This window comes from Cetorhinus maximus, unplaced genomic scaffold (assembly GCF_964194155.1).
Source record: "Cetorhinus maximus unplaced genomic scaffold, sCetMax3.hap1.1 HAP1_SCAFFOLD_922, whole genome shotgun sequence".
NCBI classification, from domain to species: domain Eukaryota; kingdom Metazoa; phylum Chordata; class Chondrichthyes; order Lamniformes; family Cetorhinidae; genus Cetorhinus; species Cetorhinus maximus.
In genome coordinates, this window is record NW_027596864.1 from 57,018 (window position 1) to 78,711 (window position 21,694).

Sequence of the window (21,694 nt, forward strand, 5' to 3'; positions counted from 1 at the left end):
ATCCTCTCCCTGCCTCCTGTCAGCTGTAAACTGCCGGGTGTCGCTCTCAGTTACAGGTCGTGCAGATGGTCCTATATCTAGTATAACCCAGTGACAATGTCTTGCTTGGTTATGTTTGGCTAATCAGTGCAGTGGAACAAACGGGTGGCAACTGTTCCAGAGACTCCTGTAAAATTATGTCAAACCTCAATAACCTCGTGAATCATTGGGGGGCAGAGACAGCGGAGAATTAAAACACGGACACTGTTCCCTCAGTACTGAGCTGAAGTTGTGATCTGGAATGCACTGTCTGAAAGACTGATGAAAGCAGAGTCAATAATAACTTTCAAAGGTGATTGGGTCAATAGGGGAAATGGAACAATTGGAGACTCAATGCAAACACAGGGAAATGTGACTAATGAGATTTCTCTTTAAAAAGCAACACAGGGACAATGGACCGAATGGCCTCCTGTGCTGAATGATTGTTTTTGACCCTGATTTGTATTTCAAATGGGCTGACTACCTGACTCAGGGCTGCACCGGACGCCCAGAAATATCAGCACGGCCACAGCATCGAGATGGTCGGTCACTGCCCAACACTCAGTCCCAATCACCTTGTCTCCACCAGCAGGAGGCCTGAAACTGTGCCCTATTGGATCTTCAGCATGTGGAGTGATGTCCCAGATAGAGTAATGGAGACAGAAAACCTGGAATCATTGAAGAAACAATTTGCAGTCACATTGCGGAGATATGAAGATCTTTCTAGACGGATGGATGGATCAAGATGGGCAGAATGAACTTCCTCGTCTGTTATTATCTTGGAATTTTGTTTTTGTTCCTGTGTAAGTTTCCAAGTTGTAAATTTTAATGTTCGGGAGTCACAGGTTATCCAAAATAGCTGGTTGAGAACTCAGAAGTGAATTTTAGGTAGTTTATTAATTTATTGAGAAGCAACGGTATAGAGAAGACGCATCAGCTAAATAGACAGGAAAACCATGTGACCGTGACAGGTGAGAGCTGTTTACCGATCACTGATCCCAGAGGATGATCAAACGGATGGTACAGAGGGTGTTGATCTCAATAGCTTGTGGCAGCAGCATTCTGCTCTCTCGCTGAAGTATTGGGGAATTCTTCTCCAGCCTCCCTCCATCTTTCCTGGTCGATCTTCGATCTGAGGAAGGCAACTGCCTGACGAGGACTGCCCCCTGCCCCCAAGCAGTTGTTAATATATTTTATTACCAGGAGTTGGTAGTTTACTCTATGTGCAGCACTTGTTTGTAACCTCCTAAGCAATGAATATACGACAGGTACCCAAAATGTCAGGGTGGTTACTGCCCCATCTCCACCACCCCCCTGTCCATCACTTTAGCTCGAGGTTATCTGTTAGTTTAACTCTTCCTGAAGGTCATTTATTAGTTTTTACGAGCCACTTGGATAGATAAGAGGGTACAAGACACGTCCAATTGAATGTCAACATGAATCCTGAATCAGGAGACCTCAATATTTTTAGGGACTGTTTATGTGTCTTTCTACCAAGGTGACCTTATGCTCTGCTGATCAATTCCATAAGAATTCTATTCTCATTCAGAAATGTACCATTTCTTACAGTGGGACTAACTTCATGTAAATGTCCATAAATGTACGGATATTGACTTTACAGATGTATTTCATTTCTGTCACTGTCTCAATGAGAATATCGGGGAGATGGTGTTTTTGAACTCACCTTGATGATTGACCTTGCAACTACTAACTTGATACTTTATTCAGCACAGAAAAGCCAGAGTGTGAATGAGGCTCTGTGATTATTACATTAGAATGCAGCTTATCAGAACAGGATGCAGTATATGCTCTTTACATGGATGTTATATCATTGAATAATGTAGAGAAAGGGTTATTTTCCCTATTTTATTACGACAACTCAGTTATATTAATAAATTTTAAGGCCATCATGTTAACTTGTCATTGAACTGGATTTTGTAAGAGGTAGGGAAATAAAATTTTAAATCCTACATAATAAAAAAGTCTACATTTCTCCACAAGGGCCACCAGTGGGACTTTATTGAAACCTCCTGAATACCATGGGAGAAGTAACATTTGGGGCATTGCAAATGCCTGTATGCTGCAATTGTTTAACATCTTGAAAATTGCAATGTCCATTCTATCTCCAGAGTGTTTGCAGGGAGGGGACATGTTCGGGCTGTTCAAACACCCCAGAAATTTCTATGTTGTGATTAGTGTCTGTGACCACTCCTTCTTTGGAAAGAATGTGCATCTTGATAGAAAACAGAAAGAACCATTCAGGACTGGTCAGCTCTGTAATTTGATCAGAAGAATCCCATTCATTGGGCTTGGGCTTCTCATTATTCACTGTGATGTACAACAACAACTTCTATTTGCATTGCACCTTTGATGTAACGAAACATTCCACAGCATGTCGCAGGATCATTATGAAACAATGCATGACACTGAGACAGGTAAGGAGATATTAGGTCAGATAACGAAAAGCTGGTGAAAGAAGTAAATTTTCAGGAGTGTCTTGAAGGAGGTAAATGAAGTAGAGAGGTGGAGAGGTGTAAGGAGGGAAGTCCAGAACTTGGGGCCAAGGCAACGAAAGACACAGCCACCAATGGTGGAGTGATTAAAATTGGGGATGTAAAAGAGGCCAGAATTAGACGAGTGCAGATAGCTCAGAGGGTTTGGGACTGCAGATTACAGTGGTAGTGAGAGCTGAGCCCATGGAGGGATTTGAAAACAAGAATAACAGTCTTAGGAAACACAGGAAATAGGAGCAGCAGTAGGCTATTCGGTCCCAAGAGCCTGCTTCACCATTCAAAATGATCATGGTTGATCCTCTATCTCAAAGGCATATTCCCGCGCTCTCCCCATTACCCTTGATGCCTTAGTGTATAGAAATCTAACTATCTCCTTCTTAAATATATATTGAGTGACGTGGCCTCCACAGCCCTCTGTGGTAGAGAATTCCAGAGGTTAAACACCCTCAAGATGAAGGAATTTCTCCTCATCTCAGTCCTAAATCATACCCCATATCCTGAGACTGTGGCCTGTTGTTCTAGACCCCCCCAGCCAATGGAAATATCATCCCTGCATCCAGCCTGTTCAGCCATGTCAGAATTTTATTCATTTCAATGATACACCTTCTTGTTCTTCTCAGCTCCAGTGAATGCAGGCCAAGCTGAACCAATATCTCCTCATACAACAATCTTGCCAACCCCGAAATCAGTCTGCTGAACCTTTACTGCAATCTCTGTATGGCAATTATATTGTTTCTTAGGTAAGGAGACCAAAACTGCACACATTACCCCAGGCATGGTCTCACCAAGGCCCTGTACAGCTGCAGTAAGATATCCTTGCTGCTGTACTCAAGTCCTCTTGCATACCATTTCCCTTCTTAACTGCTTGCTTGTGTTCAGTGATTGGTGTACAAGGGCAAGCGGGTCTTTCTACATCAACATTTCCCCATTTATCACCATTTAAATAATACCCTGCCATTCTGTTTTTCCTATCAAAGTGAATAATTTCACTTATCCATGTGATACTGCATTTGTCATGCATCTACCCACTCATTCAACTGACTAAATTGCCTTGAAGCCTCTTAACAACCTCCTCACTGCTTACAACACAACCAAGGTTCATGTCATCAGAGAACTTGGAAATATTACGTTTGGTTCCCTCATTCAAATCATTGTTATATATTGTGAATAGCTGGGGCCCAAGCACTCATCCCTGCGGTATCCACTAGTCACCACCTGCCACTCCAAAAAAGACCCATTTATTCTTACTCTCTGCTTCCCGTCTGCTAACCAATTCTCAATCTATGCCAATATATTACCCCAGTCCTATGTGCTTTAATTTTGCAAACTAACCTCTTATGTGGTACATTAGCAAAAGCTTTCTGAAAATCCAAATGCACCACATCCACTGGTTCTCCCCTATCTATTCTGCTAGTTACACTCTTACAAAAACTCCAGTAGGTTTGTTAAATATGATTTCCCTTTCATAAATCCATCTCGACTTTGTCTAATCCAATTGACATTTTCTAAGTGTCCTGTTATCACATTCTTTATAATAGTCTCTAGCATGCTCCCTACTACAGATACTGGCTAAAATTTTAAAATCAAGATGTTGCTTGACAGGGAAACTATAAGTCAGTGAGCACATGGTTAGTGGGTGAATGCGACTTGGTGTGAGTTAAGACATGGGCAGCAGAGCTTTGAATAACCTCAAGTTTACGGAGGGTAGAATGTGGGAGGTCAGTCAGGAATGTGTTGGAATAGTCGAGTCTAGAGGTAATGAGGAATGTAGTTTTCAGCAGTAGATGAGGTGAGAGGGGCGAAGTCAGGTGACATTGCAGAGGTGGAAAAAGGCAGTCTTATTGATGGCATGAATATAAGGTCAGAAACTCATCTCTCCCAAGATCAAATGTGACACCAGCATTTCCAACAAACTGACTTAATCTGAGAGGGTTGCCAGGGAGAGGGATGGAGTCAGTGTCTAGGGAATGGAGTTTGAAGCGGGGATTGAAAACATTGGCTTCTGTCTGCCTATATTTAATTGGAGGAAATTTATTCTCATCCATTACTGGACGTCAGATAAGTACTGTGATAACTTAGTATCATTGGAGGAGTTGAGAGAGGTGGTGGTGAGGTAGAGCTGGGTATTATCAGTGAAAACGAACACTGTGCCTTCAGATGATGTCACTGAGAAGCAGCATGTAGATGAGAAATAAGAGAGAGGTGATGATGACAGCTTTGAAGAAGAGAGGGACAAGACCTGAAGAATAGAGAGCAGTGATGAAGATGTGAATAGACTAGAAACAGGGCTTGGACAACTTTTGACTGGCAAGAATGTTTTTCAGTTTCATTTACATTCTTTCAATTGTTAGATTAATGAAAATAACCAGGTGATAAGACAGCTCTAAAACCACAGTGACCCTGGTTTGGATATAAATTCATTTGTTTTGGGCAGTAATGGAAAATTCAGTTCAATGGATGAGGGACTTGGGAGGATGTACGGTAACAATATCAGCTTGAGGTGAAACTTCTGGAGGACCCTTTCACCAGCGGGATCTCACATGCAGCACAGGACATTGTTGGAGAACGGTGCTCGATTATTCTCCCACTCACATTACTTGATAAAAACATCATGGGCAATGAGAGTGCAATGTTTCAATAAACTGCCCACGCCATGGGGGACTCCGCCAGTTACACTCAGACTCATCAATTCTACCGTGGATCTTCACACTACTGGTGGAATCCAGCACAGACGCACCTGATCATGTATAAAAATTACATGGGACATCTACACAACACAAATATAGCACGTTGAAATAAAAACAGAAAATGCTGGAAATGCTCAGCCTGTCTGGCAGCCTCTGTGGACAGAGAAACAGCGTTAAACGATCTCTCGTCAGACTTTTCAACTCATCGAGCTGAAACATTAACTGTGTTTCTCTATGTACAGATGCTGCCGAAGTATTTCCAGCATTTTATGTTTTTTTCTCAGATTCCCAGCATCTGCAGTATTTTACTTTCACAATTCTGGGGAAAGTTCCAACTGTGAAAATTTGCCTCCAGGTTAGTCACTCTCCTCACTTTAGCTGCATCACTGAAAAAAAGTTTTCCTGGTTATTTTGGATAAGTTTGTTATTGTTGGTGAACGAGAGGGCAGGAAAGATGAAATTAATTAACATTTCCCCGAAATGTAAAAATAAGCAACATTTTAAAATGCTGTAATTCTGGTAAACAAGCTCTGGAAATCCACAGGTCAGTCAGCAGCTGTGGAGATAGAAGCCAGGTTAACATTCCGGGTATAAACCCTGGATCTGAACTGGGAGCTGAAAGGTCAGCAAGGATCTATGTAGGGCTGGGGAAAGAAGGAGGGGGAGTGAGGAGAGAAATAGATGGTGAATTGTGGAGAAGGAGTTAGTGGGTAGAGTGAGCTGTGAACTGCAGGAACCAGGGCGGCTGGGCAGGGAGCTGCTGCCTGTCATGTTGTTCCACAGGCGGAAGGTGAAGCTACAGCGCCGGATTTCAGATGGGTTCCAGCTTGTAGTTTCCCTCTGGATTCTTACCTTCTCTTGATCTTTTCATTGAGAACTGTCGGCGTGACATTAGTCGTCTCAATTTCTCTGCTCCTCTCACCCATTCTAATCTGTCTCTCTCTGAACTTACTGCACTCCGTTCTCTCAGGTCCAACCCCAACATTGTCATCAAACCCGCTGACAAGGGTGGTGCTGTTGTTCTCTGGTGCACAGACCTCTACCTCACGGAGGCTGAGCGTCAACTCGCAGACACTTCCTCCTACCTCCTCCTGGACCATGACCCCACCACTGAACATCAAGCCATTGTTTCCAGGACTGTCACTGACCTCATCTCCTCTGGAGATCTTCCTCCCGCAGCTTCCAACCTGATAGTCACCCAACCTCAGACGGCCCGCTTCTTCCTCCTACCCAAAATCCACAAACAGAACTGTCCCGACAGACCGATCGTGTCAGCCTGTTCCGGCCCCACAGAACTCATTTCTCGTTATCTTGACTCCCTTCTCTCTCCCCTTGTCCAGTCCCTTCCCACCTACATCCATGATTCCTCTGACACCTTACATCACATCAACAATTTCCAGTTCCCTGGCCCCAACCGCTTCCTCTTCACCATGGACGTCCAATCCCTCTACACCTCCATCCCCCACCAGGATGGTCTGAGGGCCCTTAGCTTCTTCCTTGAACAGAGGTCCGAACAATCCCCATCCATCACTACTCTCCTCCATCAGAACGATCCCTACGGAATGCCGCCGGGGGGGTGAAGGGAAGATGTGTTTGGTGGTGGCATCATGCTGGAGTTGGCGGGAATGGCAGAGGATGATCTTTTGAATGCGGAGGCTGGTGGGGTGATAAGTGAGGACAAGGTGGACCCTATCATGTTTCTGGGAGGGAGGAGAAGGCGTGAGGGCAGATGCGTGGGAGATGGGCCGGACACGGTTGAGGGCCCTGTCAACGACCGTGGGTGGAAAACCTAGGTTAAGGAAGGAGGAGGACATGTCAGAGGAACTGTTTTTGAAGGTAGCATGTTCTCACACTGAACAATTTCTCACACTGAACAATTTCTCACACTGAACAATTTCTCCTTTAACTCCTCTCACTTCCTCCAAACAAAAGGTGCGGCTGTGGGTACCCGCATGGGCCCCAGCTATGTCTGTCTCTTTATGGGGTATGTGGAACATTCCTTGTTCCAGTCCTACTCCGGCCCCCTCCCACAACTCTTCCTCCGGTACATCGATGATTACTTCGGTGCTGCTTCATGCTCTCGTCGAGACCTGGAAAAATTTATTAATTTTGCTTCCAATCTCCACCCCTCCATCATTTTCACATGGTCCATCTCTGACACTTCCCTTCCCTTCCTTGACCTCTCTGTCTCAATTTCTAATGATAGACTGTCCACCAATATCCATTACAAGCCTACCGACTCCCACAGCTACCTCGAATACAGCTCCTCACACCCCGCTTCCTGTAAGGACTCCACCCCATTCTCTCAGTTCCTTCGCCTCCGTCACATCTGTTCTGATGATGCTACCTTCAAAAACAAGAACTGTCGGCGTGACATTAGTCGTCTCAATTTCTCTGCTCCTCACACCCATTCTAATCTGTCTCTCTCTGAACTTACTGCACTCCCTCCTCTCAGGTCCAACCCCAACATTGTCATCAAACCCGCTGACAAGGGTGGTGCTGTTGTTGTCTGGTGCACAGACCTCTACCTCACGGAGGCTGAGCGTCAACTCGCAGACACTTCCTCCTACCTCCTCCTGGACCATGACCCCACCACTGAACATCAAAACATCCCTCTCCCTATGCTGTGCCCCTTCTTCCGCTCTACTTGTCGTGGCCACCTGTCACTCTCTCTAACTCCCTCTCTCTCTGCTCGTCACTCTCTGTCTCTCTCTGTCTCTCACTGCCAGTCACGTGCTCTCTCTGCCTGGCACATTCTCTCTCTCCCTCTTTCTCTCTGTTTTTGTCACCCTCTCCCTCTCACTGCCGATTATGCCCCCTCTTTCTCTCTCTCTCCCTCTCTGTGCATGTCACACACACTCTCTCTCTGTCAGTCACAATCTCCTCTCTCTCTGCCTGTCAATTTTCCTCTCTCTCTCACTCACTGTAAGTTATGCTCACTGCTCTGTGTTTGAATGTCACCTTCCCCTCTTTCAAAGAAGTATAACTATTTACAATACACACTCATGTTTAGTTCCCATTACACAAGTGCATTGAACTGATGAATCTGTGAGTCTCTAAAGCGTAAAGATAATCAGCTGGTACTCCCAGATCTTGCAATGGTAACCTCGTCTGGAGGTTTCTTTAATTGCTCACAGTGATCTGTGGGATTGTCATTCTTGGATGTTGTTCCTGGTTATATTTGGGATCTTGTCCTGGATGCAATAGGACTGTACGGTGGTCGAGGAGCTGGAATGGATCTGATTTGTCTCCGGTTATGTTTCACCGTTGTACCTTTGTGTGTAATGACTTCATAGGACCTTGATTCTGAACAAATCCTTGTCACCTCAGCTGGTTGCTTGTGGCATCCTGGATGTAAACTCATTGCCCCAACTGTAAATTTCACAATTCTGTACCTGAATTTTTATTGTGCACATTAGTCACCTTATCTTGTAGTTTTAAAATTTGCTCTCTAGTTTCTGAGGAATTCGAGTGGGTAAGAGTTGGTAAGTTGGTATGCACTGGTCTGCTAAACATGTGCCCTGCCGGTGATGGAATAGTTGCATTTAAGGTGTTGTCTGAGATGTAACATTGCAATGTGTAGATCTTGTTTGGTCTGTCTACATTTGAGAATTAGGGATTTCACTGCATGAATCATTCGTTCAGCTAGGCTGTTCGATTGAGAGTAATGAGGAGAAGAAGTAGTGTGATTGATATTCCATTTCTCATACATATCCCAAAATGGTTTACCAATAAATTGCAGACTGTTATCCATAATGATCTGTCTAGGCACACCAAATAAACTGAAAATAGCCCTTAAGAGTGCACGTGGCAGTTATGCTTGACATATTGTGCAATTGTCGAATAACGGGGTATTTGTAAAGTAGTCAACCATGACGATGAAGAACGTGCCATGGACATGAAAGAGGTAGAATCTGCGTAAGAACTTTATGTGGAATCAATGGTGCTTTGTGATTGGCATGTGCTCTTGACATGCCTTGTACTTCTTGATGACGACTTCAATGTCATTGTTCATACCCGGCCAATAGACTGACCCTCTTACGAGTCTTCTCGTCTGATCTGTGCCCATGTGTGAGTGCTGAAGTTGTTGAAGAGTATCAATATCGTCAGAGAGCCGCTGCTCAGGAATCTGCACCTCCACCATTTTCGGTGGCTGGCAGAGAGGAGGGCTGTGGCTGCCGGGGTGACCAGGACAGGGGATGTATCGGATGGCGGAGGAGTGGGCTGGACGCTTCTGCAGGATTTGGCACATGGTAAATCGGTAGGTATCTGGCTCACAGCCAATGCCTTTCAGGACCTTAGGACGGTCATGCCCAGCCCTGATCACATTCTGGGTCTCGAGATGGTGCAGGTGTGCGGTGGCCTTCCTTCAGAGCATACCCCTGTTTGGACGGAATTCCACATTTGCCCCAAATCCCAAACCCTCCCTCTGGAGCTGGAGCCCTGCAACCTGAGTTGCCTCTCGGAAATGCCCTCTGTGTCCTTTAGCATGGTGCGAAGGGGGTTCCTGTATGGGCTGCTGCTGCACACTCTTCACTCCCTTTCCCTCAGCCACTGCCCGGACACGCCCTGGCATAACTGGTTGCCCTTCAGTGGTGGAGGTCCCCAGTGGGGGGCTCTCTACATGGAAGTCCTCCTCCTTTCCATCAGGGACCTGGGGTGGAGGGTGTTGCAGGCAGCAGTCCCATACAACCGTAGCATGTGTCGGTTCACGGACTCCCAAGATGTCTGCGTCTTTTGCGGCCTTGTGGAGTCCGTGGACCACACTTATATAGGTTGTTCTAGGCTGCATCCCCTTTGTAGTTACTTGAAGAACCTTTTGCTTCTGTTTTGTTTGAACTTCAGTCCCACGCTCCTGATCTGCGGGCACCCAATGAGGAGGGAGACGGGGAGGGAGAAGCATCTCCTCGTGAACCTGCTCCTGGGCCCGGCCAAGTTGGCCATTATCAGGCCCAGGCAGTGGATGATCGAGGGGGTCATCAGGTCCGAATGTCTCCCCGTCTTCTGTGCCTATGTTTGCGCCCGGGAGTCCCTGGAGACGGAGCACGCAGTCCCCGCCGGCACCGCCGAGGCCTTCCATTCTCAGTGGGCACCGTGGGCACTGGGGTGTTTTATTGATCCCTTTGATCACATTTTGGATTAATCTTTGTAAGTTTGCTTCAAATTTTGTCTTTTGTTTTTGCAGTTTCCTTTTAAGGGGCTGCCTTTTCATTTGTCCCTTGGTTTGTTAATTTAGTTTATTTGGTTTTGACTCAAAATATTTACAAAATGTAATTAAATCCCACACACAGACAGACGTAACTATTTACCCCCTTAAACCTACTTCACAATAAACCAGAAAAATATCACGAAAATTATGACACCTCATGACATCCACTATGGCCCTGGTGCTGCTGTGACTCTCATTGTATCTCCTTTCTGTGTCAGGTCTGGACACCCTCACAGGCATCATTAGAGATCTTTTCAGTGAATAGCTCTTAATGTCTAGAAGCCATCCCTCTAACGCATCCGGGCTGGTGAAGAGGTCTGAAATCTGAAAGTTCCTGAGGATGTATGAGTTGTGTCTGCTGCCCGGGTACCTGGCACACACCTGCATGACCTGCTGAATATGGTCACACACCAGCTGGACATTGATCGAGTGGAAGCCCTTTCTGTTTCTGAAGGTGCATGGCTGTCCAGCAGGAGACTTAGCGGCTATGTGCGGCTCCCTGGGGAAAACTGCAATCGCTGCAAATCCTCAGCCTTATCCATTTGGCCCTGGTCATCCTGCGTGAAGGAGATGTAATTCCCAGCCCTTTGGAATATTGTATCTGTGAACACCTTGATGCAGTGGTGTGCAGCAGGCTGTGTTATCCCACTGAGATCTCCACAGGCTGCCTGGAATGTGTCTGTTGTGAAGAAGTAATGCTCCACTGTTACTTTCAATGTGACAGGCACCAGGTGTTGGGTGAGATCTCCCCTGTCAGCATCTCACATAGTGATGTCACAGTGACTCCTGAAAGTCACTGAGTCTCACTCAGTTGCAGGTAGCTGAATCTCTGCCTGTATATTCTTGGGGCAGAATAAGTTCATTTGTGCCTCCGCTGAGGGTTTCTGGGTTCCTCCTGCCCATCAGGGTCTGGCATTACTCTGCCTCCTTCCTGAGTAACCACAGCATCCTGAGTGTCCCTGTGTCCCCTTCTTCCTCTCACCTTTCTCATCCTGCTTCTCCTCTTAATCCTTCTCTCCTCCTCACTGGAGGATGTGTCTCCAACTGAGACCACAATGCCATCTGTCTCTGAGACTTTTCACCCCTGGGTAACAAACAGGAAAATAATCAATCGAAAGAACCCTCTGAATCAGAGGAGAGTCCTCCTGATGAAACAGTATCCAAAAGGTTCCTCTGCTCTGTCACACGAGCAGTCTCTGCTGTCAATGAAGTGTTAATTGCAAAGCTGAGACTCTGATGTTAGCTGCAGTTTTAAAACCCGCCCAAAAAAGCTCGCCTATCAAAAAAACAAATTCCCCACCGGTTGTGATTCTCACCCTGAAGGGGTATTATTATCTTTTGACCATATTATTGCAGTGAGATGGATAGTTAAATAGCTCTATTGCCTTTTAAATTGATATTTAAATATCGCGGGCAGGTTCCTGACTTTTTGACCCGCCCGCGTACTGTATTATCAGCAACCGGCGTGATGATGTCATAAACGCATCCGACATCATCATGTCCAATAATACTCTCCGTGAAGCTGGGTACGCTTCTGATCTCAGAGCGGATTATTCAGCTCTTCATACCTGTTTGCTTTCATAGTCTTGCTCTTTCAATCCATGAGCAATACCTTGCAACATGAACTAATCAAATTAGACAATTCAATATAATCCAAATGGATGGGCCTGATTTTCAAATTGGAAGCAGGAACCTGACATCCGGATGAAATGGATCTACTTATCCACTCTATCTAGACCTCTCCTAATTTTATACACTTCAAATAGGTCTCCCCTCAGCCTCTTCTGTTCCAAAGAAAACAATCCCAGCTTATCCAATCTTTCCTCATAACTAAAATTTCCTCTGTATCCTCCATAGTGCAATCACATCTTTCCGAGAGTGCAGTGAGCAGAACTGCAGGCAGTACTCCAGATGTGACCTAACTAGTGTTTTATACAGTTCCAGTATAACCTCACGGTGAAAGTCATAAGATGATTGGCTGGTGAGTATTGCTGCTTAGGGACTGAGTTTAAAAAATGTTAAAAATATTACCTATTAATAACAAATTAGGAGCTGGTGAGTTTTATCTTCTATTTTTAAGTAAGGTTTATTCCCACTAGTAAGGCATATTAAGTATTAGTAGGGTTTATCAATATTAGTAAAGCTTATTAATACTAGTAAGGTTTATTAGTATCGGTAAATCTTTATTAGCAAATTCCGAGTGTGAGATTTTCCACGTGCACAGAATCGAATTGAGATGAGCACATGGGCAGAATGAACCTGAGAGGCTCGACTGGGGATGCAGCCAGAAGTGTGGCCTGGTGAAATATGTTGCTTTGTTGAGTCTGAAGCCTGAAGCAGTGGATTATCTGTGACTGTACATGTCTGGGTTTGAAGTGTAGTGTGGTCCCATATGTGACAGGGATATAAGATGGTCAAGAAGGTATACGGGATCCTTGCTTTCATTGGCTGGGGTATAGAATATAAGAGCTGTGAGGTTTTAGTGGAGCTGTAAAAAAACTGTTTTCACAGTTTGCTTTCATTTTGAAGCCCTGTAACCATTTTCTGTCCTAAATCACTATTTTGTGGGTGAAGCATAGAGTTAAACCAGGAGAGAAGAAACAAAGCTGAACAGCAATGCCATTGCAGTCAAGCAGCAACCAATGATCATCTAAGGCAGTTGCCACTTAAAGTGCTGCAACCTGGAGATAAACTAAGTTCAAAAGCTGTAAAAGAAAATCTGAATAGCTGTTACAACTTTCAGATAGCATTAAAAATCCTGAAAAAAGCAAAAAGATGACCACAAAATTTCTAACACTCAACTGGAAGGCAACTGATCTCCTATCTGAGTTGACTTTGTTCTGATAACGCGTCAAGCTGTGTTTTCTGGATTTCAATATTTCTGAACGTGATAAACAACATTGAAATGAGAATTGCTGTCGGGAATGAAGGCCTCCACAGACTGAACATGTCAAGTCCGTCAGATGGCCTCCTTAAAAATCTGAATAAAATATGGTCTAACACTCGAAGATCAATTACGACTGAAGCTCAACTTCAGAATACACCTTCTGGAATTCATGTCCTTTAGTGAACAACCGACAGAGACCATTGATAAGTAGCTGCCGATACAAGGGGTGTGATTGTGAATTCACGGCAGCAGAGCTGGCCGACAGAGTAATCGAGCTTGTTATAGCATCTACTCCAATAGAAGTGTTCCAAAAAGACCTCTTGGACTAGCCCAAAGTCTACACTACAGAAGTGACTAGAAAGCAGATACAAGTATGAAACCAGACTATTGGGTAGAAAAAGTCTACAGGCGATGCCAAATTTATCCACCATTGGCACCATTGCCAATACAGGTTAGACTAGTAAGCAATGCAGGAGATACAATCTCATACATACATCCAGAAATTGCCTAGCGTTTAATGCTGTATTCAAGGTATGTGGCACCAGAAGACATTGGAAGTGCGAGTACTGAAAGCAAAGTCCAAAAGAAGTGGTTCAATGTCATGAGAAACCACAACCTAAGGGAAAGTGTATTGTTTCTATGGTTGGGACATGGGGTCTCCCTCTATCCTGACTTCTCCCCCAGTCACTCACCCACAATCATGTTTGTGAACAGTGGAGACTTCCCTATTTTCTTCTACTACAGTCCTATACATTTTCCGTGTCCAAGTTCTCAGAGATTTTAAATAATAGGATCCTATTGATGTCATTTCCCATGTCTCACCGTGACATGGAGGAATAACCAACACCTCATCCGCTATCCATTCCACCCCACAAACAGTTATTTACCACGAGAGGCAACTTCCAATCTGAACCTAAAACTCCCATCCCAGGCTGGTCCCATCTCACTAAAACACACGTCCACTTTGTTTGGGGGGGTCCCAACCTTAAAATTTAAGGGTTTGCATATCGCTACAGCCTCTGTGTCACCTGTAAATCTTCCCAATACAATGGATTCTCCCGTAGATCATAGGAGAGGGTGAATCTACCACCGTGCTGGACACTCCAGTGTCTACAACCTTTCTTTCCCTCCACTATAATATCTACACATTGTCTATCATACTCATCATACCTGAGTAGACAAGGATAATCAGGCTGGGGGCAGCCCCTTCCTGCTGAATTTCCCGGGACACCCTCTCCCTGGGCGACATGGACCTGACCCTGGGGAGTGTTTTCGTGCTGACACCATTTCATTGATGGTTGGAATTTCTGTAAACTAGGGGTGTGTGGGTCAAGTCTCTCTTGACTCCGAGTCCCCTGACTCTGGCGCGTGCCCAACGGATGAAAAATTCAGACCCATGGTCCAAGTGTCCATCTCGTGTGGCTGCTTGTTCCTGTACCACCCTGATGTCACGCTCTCGCTGCCCCTTCTCACTCGACCTCATTCTGCCAGTCGAGCTCCCTCCCTCTCTCTCTCTGCCTGTCGCGGCCTCGTTTTACAAGTTGCATTCACTCTCTCGTTCTCTCTGTTCTTCCCCTTCTCTCTCTCAAGATATAAGGAGGGAGAAGATTAAATATGAGGGTAAACTAGCCAGTGATATAAAAGAAGATTGCAAGAGTTTTTTTAGATATATAAAGGGGAAGATGGAGGGAAAAGTGGACATTGGGCCGCTGGAAAATGACACTGGAGAAGTAGTAGTGGGGAACAAAGAAATGGCGGAGGAACTGAATAGGTACTTTGCGTCAGTCTTCACAGTGGAAGACACGTTGACATCCCCAATGTTTAAGAGAGTCGGGGGTCAGAGGTGAGTATGGTGGCCATTACAAAGGAGAAGGTGCTAGGAAAACTGAAAGGTCTGAAAGTGGATAAATCACCTGGACCAGATGGATTACACCCCAGAGTTCTGAAGGAGATAGCTGAAGAGATAGTGGAGGTGTTAGTGGTGATCTTTCAGGAATCACTGGAGTCAGGGAGGGTCCCAGAGGACTGAAAAATCGCTAATGTAACCCCCCTGTTTAAGAAGGGAGTGAGGCAAAAGACGGGAAATTACAGGCCGATTAGCCTGACCTCGGACATTGGTAAGAGTTTAGAGTCCATTATTAAGGATGAGATTTCAGAATACTTGGAAGTGCATGGTAAAATCGGGCAAAGTCAGCATGGTTTCATCAAGGGGAGGTCATGCCTGACAAATCTGTTAGAATCCTTTGAGGAGGTAACGAGTAGGTTAGACAAAGGAGAGCCAATGGATGTTATCTACTTGGACCTCCAGAAGGCCTTTGACAAGGTGCCGCACAGGAGTTTGCTTAGTAAGATAAGAGCCCATGGTGTTAGAGGCAAGGTACTAACATGGATAGAAGATTGGCTGTCTGGCAGGAGGCAGAGAGTGGGGATAAGGGGGTCCTTCTCAGGATGGCGGTTGGTGACTAGTGGAGTTCCGCAGGGGTCAGTGTTGGGACCACAACTTTTCACTTTATACATTAAGGATCTAGATGAAAGGAACTGAGGGCATCCTGGCTAAGTTTACAGATGATACAAAGATAGGTGGAGGGACAGGTAGTATTGAGGAGGCGGGGAGGCTGCAGAAGGATTTGGACAGGTTAGGAAAATGGGCAAAGAAGTGGCAGATGGAATACAACGTGGGCAATTGTGAGGTCATGCACTTTGGTAGGAAGAATAGAGGCATAGACTATTTTCTAAATGGGGAGAGAATTCAGAAATCTGGAGTGCAAAGGGACTTGGGAGTCCTAGTCCAGGATTCTCTTAAGGTTAACTTGCAGGTTGAGTCGGTAGTTAGGAAGGCAAATGCAATGTTGGCATTTATTTCGAGAGGACTAGAATATAAAAGCAGGGATGTGCTGCTGAGGCTTTATAAGGCTCTGGTTAGACCACATTTAGAATATTGTGTGCAATTTTGGGCCCCGTACCTCAGGAAGGATGTGCTGGCCCTGGAGAGGGTCCGGAGGAGGTTCACGAGAATGATCCCAGGAATGAAAGGCTTAACATATGAGGAACGTTTGAGGACTCTGGGTCTATACTCGATGGAGTTTAGAAGGATGAAGGGGGATCTGATTGAAACTTACAGAATACTGAAAGGCCTGGATAGAGTGGACATGGGGACGATGTTTCCATTAGTAGGAGAGACTAGGACCTGAGGGCACAGCCTCAGAGTAAAGGGAAGACCTTTTAGAACAGAGATGAGGAGAAACTTCTTTAGCCAGAGAGTGGTGAATCTTTGGAATTCATTGCCACAGAAGGCTGTGGAGGCCAAGTCATTGAGTGTATTTAAGACCAAGATAGATAGGTTCTTGATTGGAAAGTGGATCAAAGGTTATGGGGAGAAGGCGGGAGAATGGGGTTAAGAAACCTATCAGCCATGATTGAATGGCGGAGCAGACTCAATGGGCCGAATGGCCTAATTTCTGCTCCTATGTCTGATGGTCTGATGGAATCTAATTATCACTCCCCCTTCCTTTCTCTCTCTCTCTGCTGCGTTCCCTCTTACTCTCTGCCTGTCGTGGCCTTGTTCCGTCTGTTGCACTGTCTCTGCCTGTCATGCCCCTTCTCTCTCTTTCTCTGACTGGCATATCCTTGTTCCATCTGTTGCTCTCTCTCTCTCTCTCTCTCTCACACACCATCAGTCACGCCCTCTTGCTCTCTCTCTCTCAGTTGCGCCCTCCCTCTCTGCCTGTCTCTGTCTCTTTCCGGTCCTATCTCTTTCTGTCTCACTTCCCTTCTCCCACACTTCTCTCCCTCTTTCTCTACCCCTCTCTCTCCCTCCTTTGCCTCGCTCTCTCTTGCTTCTCCCTTTCCCCTTCTCTCTTCCTCTATCCTTCTATCTGCCTGTGTGTCTCTCTTTCTCTCCCCCTCTGCCTGTCCCTCTCTTCCCTCCTTTCTCCCAGTCTCACTCTCCCTGCTTGTCTCCCTCTCTCTCTCACACTTTCTCCCCCTCTCTCCACCTGTTTCACTCCCCATCTCTTTCTGCCTCTCTCTCTTCCTCCCTCTCTGCCTGTCTCTCTCTCCCACTCTCTTCCCCTCTCACCCTCTCTCTCACCCTCTCTCTCCATCTCCCTCTCTCCATCTCCCTCTCTCTCTGCTCTTTTTTCCTCTCATTCTCTCTCTCTTCCTATCTTTCTCTCTCTTTCTGCCTGCCTTTCTCTCACTCTGCCTCTCTCAATCTGTCTCCCCATTTCTTCCTCTGTCCCCTTCTGTCTTTCTGCCTGCTTGTCTTTCTCTCTCTGCCTGTCTCTCTTCCCCTCTCTCTCTCTCTCTCTCTGCCTGCCTGTCTTTCTCTCTCTCTCTGCCTGTCTCTCTTCCCCTCTCTCTCTCCCTGCCTGCCTGTCTTTCTCTCTCTCTCTGCCTGTCTCTCTTCCCCTCTCTCTCTCTCTCCCTGCCTGCCTGTCTTTCTCTCTCTCTCTCTCTCCCTGCCTGTCTCTCTTCCCCTCTCTCTCTCTCCCTGCCTGCCTTTCTCTCTCTCTCTGCCTGTCTCTCTTCCCCTCTCTCTCTCTCCCTGCCTGCCTGTCTTTCTCTCTCCCCGTCTCGCTCTGTCTCTCTCCCTCTCTCTCTCTGCCTGTCTCTCTCTCTCCCTCTTTTCCAATCACACTTTATATTTGTAAAGATAAAAAACTGTGTTTAATTTTGCCACCCTGTCTGATTCAAAAGAAGAAGCAGATTGAACTGGTTACATACACATCGCTTCAGTCTCTGGTGCAGCTGTGAAATGTGGCCTCCTGGAACACTTGCACATAACACATTAGTTTGAGATAAATAGTTCCCTGAAGCTATTTACAGGTATTTACAGATAAAACAACATATAACTGTCTGTCTCTCTATCTGCCTCTTCCCCCTTTCTCTCTCTCCCCTCCTCTCTCTGCCTTTCTCTCTCTGTCACATCATTTCCCTCCCTACCTGGAATGACCTCACTCCATCTGTCATGCACGCTCTCACTCTCTGCCTGTCATGCGCCCTCTCACTCTCTCAGCCTGTGCCCTCTATCTCTGTTGCATCTTCTCTCAGCCCATCACATCCCCTCGCTCTCTGTCTGTTGCGCTCAATCTCTCTTCCTGTCACACCCCTCTTTCTCTGCCTGTCACCCTCACTATCTCACTGCCTATCAAGCCCTCTCTTTCCTTTTCTCATTGCCTGTCCCACCCCTCTCTCTCTCTCTCTCTCTCTCTCCCCCCTGCCTGTCACACCCTCTCTCTTTCACTGCCTGTCACGCCCTCTCTCTCTCTCTGCCTGTCACACCATCTTTCTCTTTGCCTGTCACGCTCTCTCTCTCATTGTCTGTCACCCCTCTCTGACTGCCTATCAGGTTATCTCTTCCTCTCTGCCTGTCATGACCTCATTCTGAATGTTGCACTCTCCCTCTGTGCCTGTTGCTCTCTCCCTCTCTCTATCACGCCCTCTCTTGCTCGCCGCCCATTGTGAGATCATTCTGCCTGTCGCACTCTCGTCCTCTCTGCCTGTCACTGCCTCTCACTCTTTCTCTGTCTGATGCACTCTCACTCTGCCTGTCGTGGCATTGTTACACCCTCTCCCTCACTCTCTTTCTCTCCCTGCCTGTCACATTCTCTCACTGTCAGATACTATCTCTTCCTCTCCCCATTTCTTCATCTGTCTCTTTGCCTGTCACACTCTCTCTCTCATTGTCTGTCACCCCTCTCTCCCTCTCTGACTGCCTATCAGGTTCTCTCTTCCTCTCTGCCTGTCATGACCTCATTCTGAATGTTGCACACTCCCTCTGTGCCTGTTGCTCTCTCCCTCTCTATCACGCCCTCTCTTACTCGCCACCTGTTGTGAGATCATTCTGCCTGTCGCACTCTTGTCCTCTCTGCCTGTCACTGCCTCTCACTCTTTCTCTGTCTGATGCACTCTCACTCTGCCTGTCGTGGTCTTGTTATACCCTCTCCCTCACTCTCTTTCTCTCCCTGCCTGTCACACTCTGTCACTGTCAGATATGATCTCTTCCTCTCTCTCTGCTTGTCTCTCTCTCTCTCGTTTGTCTCCGTAATCTCTCTGCCTCTCTCTCTACCTCTCTCTCTACCACACCCCCTCTCTACCATTCTCTCTCTCGCTCACCCTCTCTTTCTCGCTCACCCACTCTCTCACTCACCTTCTCTCTCACTCACCTCTCTCACACTCCCTCTCTCTCGCTCTCCCACTCTTGCCCTCCTTCTCTCTTGCCCTCCCTCCCTCTCTATCTCACTCTCCCTCACCATCTCTCTCACCCTCCCTCCCTCTCGCTTACCCTCCCTCTCGCTTACCCTCTCTCTCGCTCACCCTCCCTTTTGCTCAACCTCTCTACATCTCCCTCACCCTCCCTTGCCCTCCCTCTCTCACTTGCCCTCCCACTCTCTCTCACCCCCTCTCTCTCGCCCTCCCTCTCTCTCTCTTGCTCTCCATCTCTATCTCACTCATCCTCTCTCTCTCGCTCACTCTCTCCCACTCACCTTCTCTCGCTCTCCCTCTCTCTCTCGCTCACTCTCTCTCTCACTTACCCTCTCTCTCTCGTTCACCACTCTTGCTCACCTTCTCTCGCACTCCCTCTTGCTCACCCTCTCCCTCGCTCACCCTCTCTCTCGCTCTCCCTTTCTCTCTGCCACTCTCCCTCCCTCTTTCTCTGTGCCTCTTTCTTTATCTCTGCCTGACTCATGCTCTCATCTTGTCTCTCACTCTCCCTCACTCTTCTCTTTTTCTTTACCTGCCTCCCTCTCTCTCTCTCTCTGCCAGTCTCTCTCTTTCTCTCTGCCCGTCTCTCTCTTTCTGCAAGCGTCTCTCTCTCTCTCCATCGCTCTCCCTGTGTCTCTCTCTCTCTCTCCATCGCTCTCCCTGTGTCTCTCTCTCTCTCTCTCTATTCCAGAAACTGCAGATCCCTGATTCAGTGCAGTCCTGGGGCCTTGTCACCCTCCCGCCCCCTAGCCCCGCCCCCTCCCTAGCGCCACCGCCCCTCTTCCGCCCTAGCCCCGCCCCTCCCCAGCCCTAGCCCCGCCCCTCCCTAGCCCCTCCCGCTCCCTAGCCCCGCCCCCTCCCTAGCCCCTCCCGCTCCCTAGCCCCTCCCGCTCCCTAGCCCCGCCCCCTCCCTAGCCCCTCCCGCTCCCTAGCCCCGCCCCCTCTCTGTAACGGGGTTTCCTCAGCCTCACTGCAGGGTGTGTGCACCAGGTAAAACCTTCCCCCGGGCAGTGTCTTCCCGTTTCCCCTGTGCTCTGTTTAAACTCTTCCCCGGGGGGGGGGGGGGGTGAATTTCTAATTCTGGGTCATTGCTGATTTTCCCGATCACTAACCGGCTGTGAAAGTTACAGTGAGTGTGACTAACATTTTATTTGTGTCCATCTGTTCCCAGCTCCAGTGACCTTCGACCCTAATCCAGCCCATCCTGACCTTCTCCTGTCTGAGGACCTGAGGAACGTGAGAGACACCGGGAAACGGCAGCAGCTTCCCGACAATCCGGAGAGATTTGATCCCGGTCCCTGTGTCCTGGGATCAGAGGGATTCACATCAGGGAAACATTCCTGGGAGGTGGAGGTGGGGAACAAGACTGACTGGGATGTGGGTGTGGCCAAGGGATCCAGCAATAGGAAGGGGGGAAATCTACCTGGATCCAGGTGACGGATACTGGGCAATGTTCCTGAGAGAGGGGAATAAATACCGGGCCAACAATTGGCTAGAGCTGAGTGTGAAGCCGAGAAAGATTCGAGTCTGTCTGGATTATGAGGGAGGGAAGGTGTCCTTTTATAACTCAGATAACAAGTCCCATATCTACACTTTCACTGCGACATTCACTGAGAAACTCTATCCTTACTTCAGTCCAGGTATCACTGATGGGGGTAAAAACACAGACCCACTGACAATCTGTCCCCGGACAGTAACAATCCAGGAGGATGAGGGTTTTATCCCTTCATCCAAATAAAGACTGTTTCTTGTATGTGGGTGGGGGAGGGGGGGGTTTGTTCCTCTGTCGATGAGGGGCTGGTGTCCTTCACGGATCCTGCGTGGGGTCACTGTGTGGGGGAGGGGAAGGCCCCACACACTGGGTCACTGTGTGGGGGAGGGGAAGGCCCCACACACTGGGTCACTGTGTGGGGGAGGGGAAGGCCCCACACACTGGGTCACTGTGTGGGGGAGGGGATGGCCCCACACACTGGGTCACTGTGTGGGGGAGGGGAAGGCCCCACACACTGGGTCACTGTGTGGGGGAGGGGAAGGCCCCACACACTGGGTCACTGTGTGGGGGAGGGGAAGGCCCCACACACTGGGTCACTGGGCAGTGGTGGGGGAGGGGAAGGCCCCACACACTGGGTCACTGGGTGGGGGAGGGGATGGCCCCACACACTGGGTCACTGTG

At 47.4% G+C, this 21,694-nt stretch overlaps 1 protein-coding gene across 1 annotated transcript; it reads left to right on the forward strand.

The window, feature by feature from the left end:
- The first annotated feature begins 2,410 nt into the window (after positions 1 to 2,410).
- LOC144675273 (zinc-binding protein A33-like) lies at positions 2,411 to 21,287 on the forward strand. The gene is given in 3 exon segments (XM_078536134.1): positions 2,411 to 2,453; positions 20,693 to 20,931; positions 20,933 to 21,287. Coding segments are annotated over 3 exon segments (609 nt in total). The 3' UTR covers positions 21,260 to 21,287.
- Positions 21,288 to 21,694: the final 407 nt, after the last annotated feature.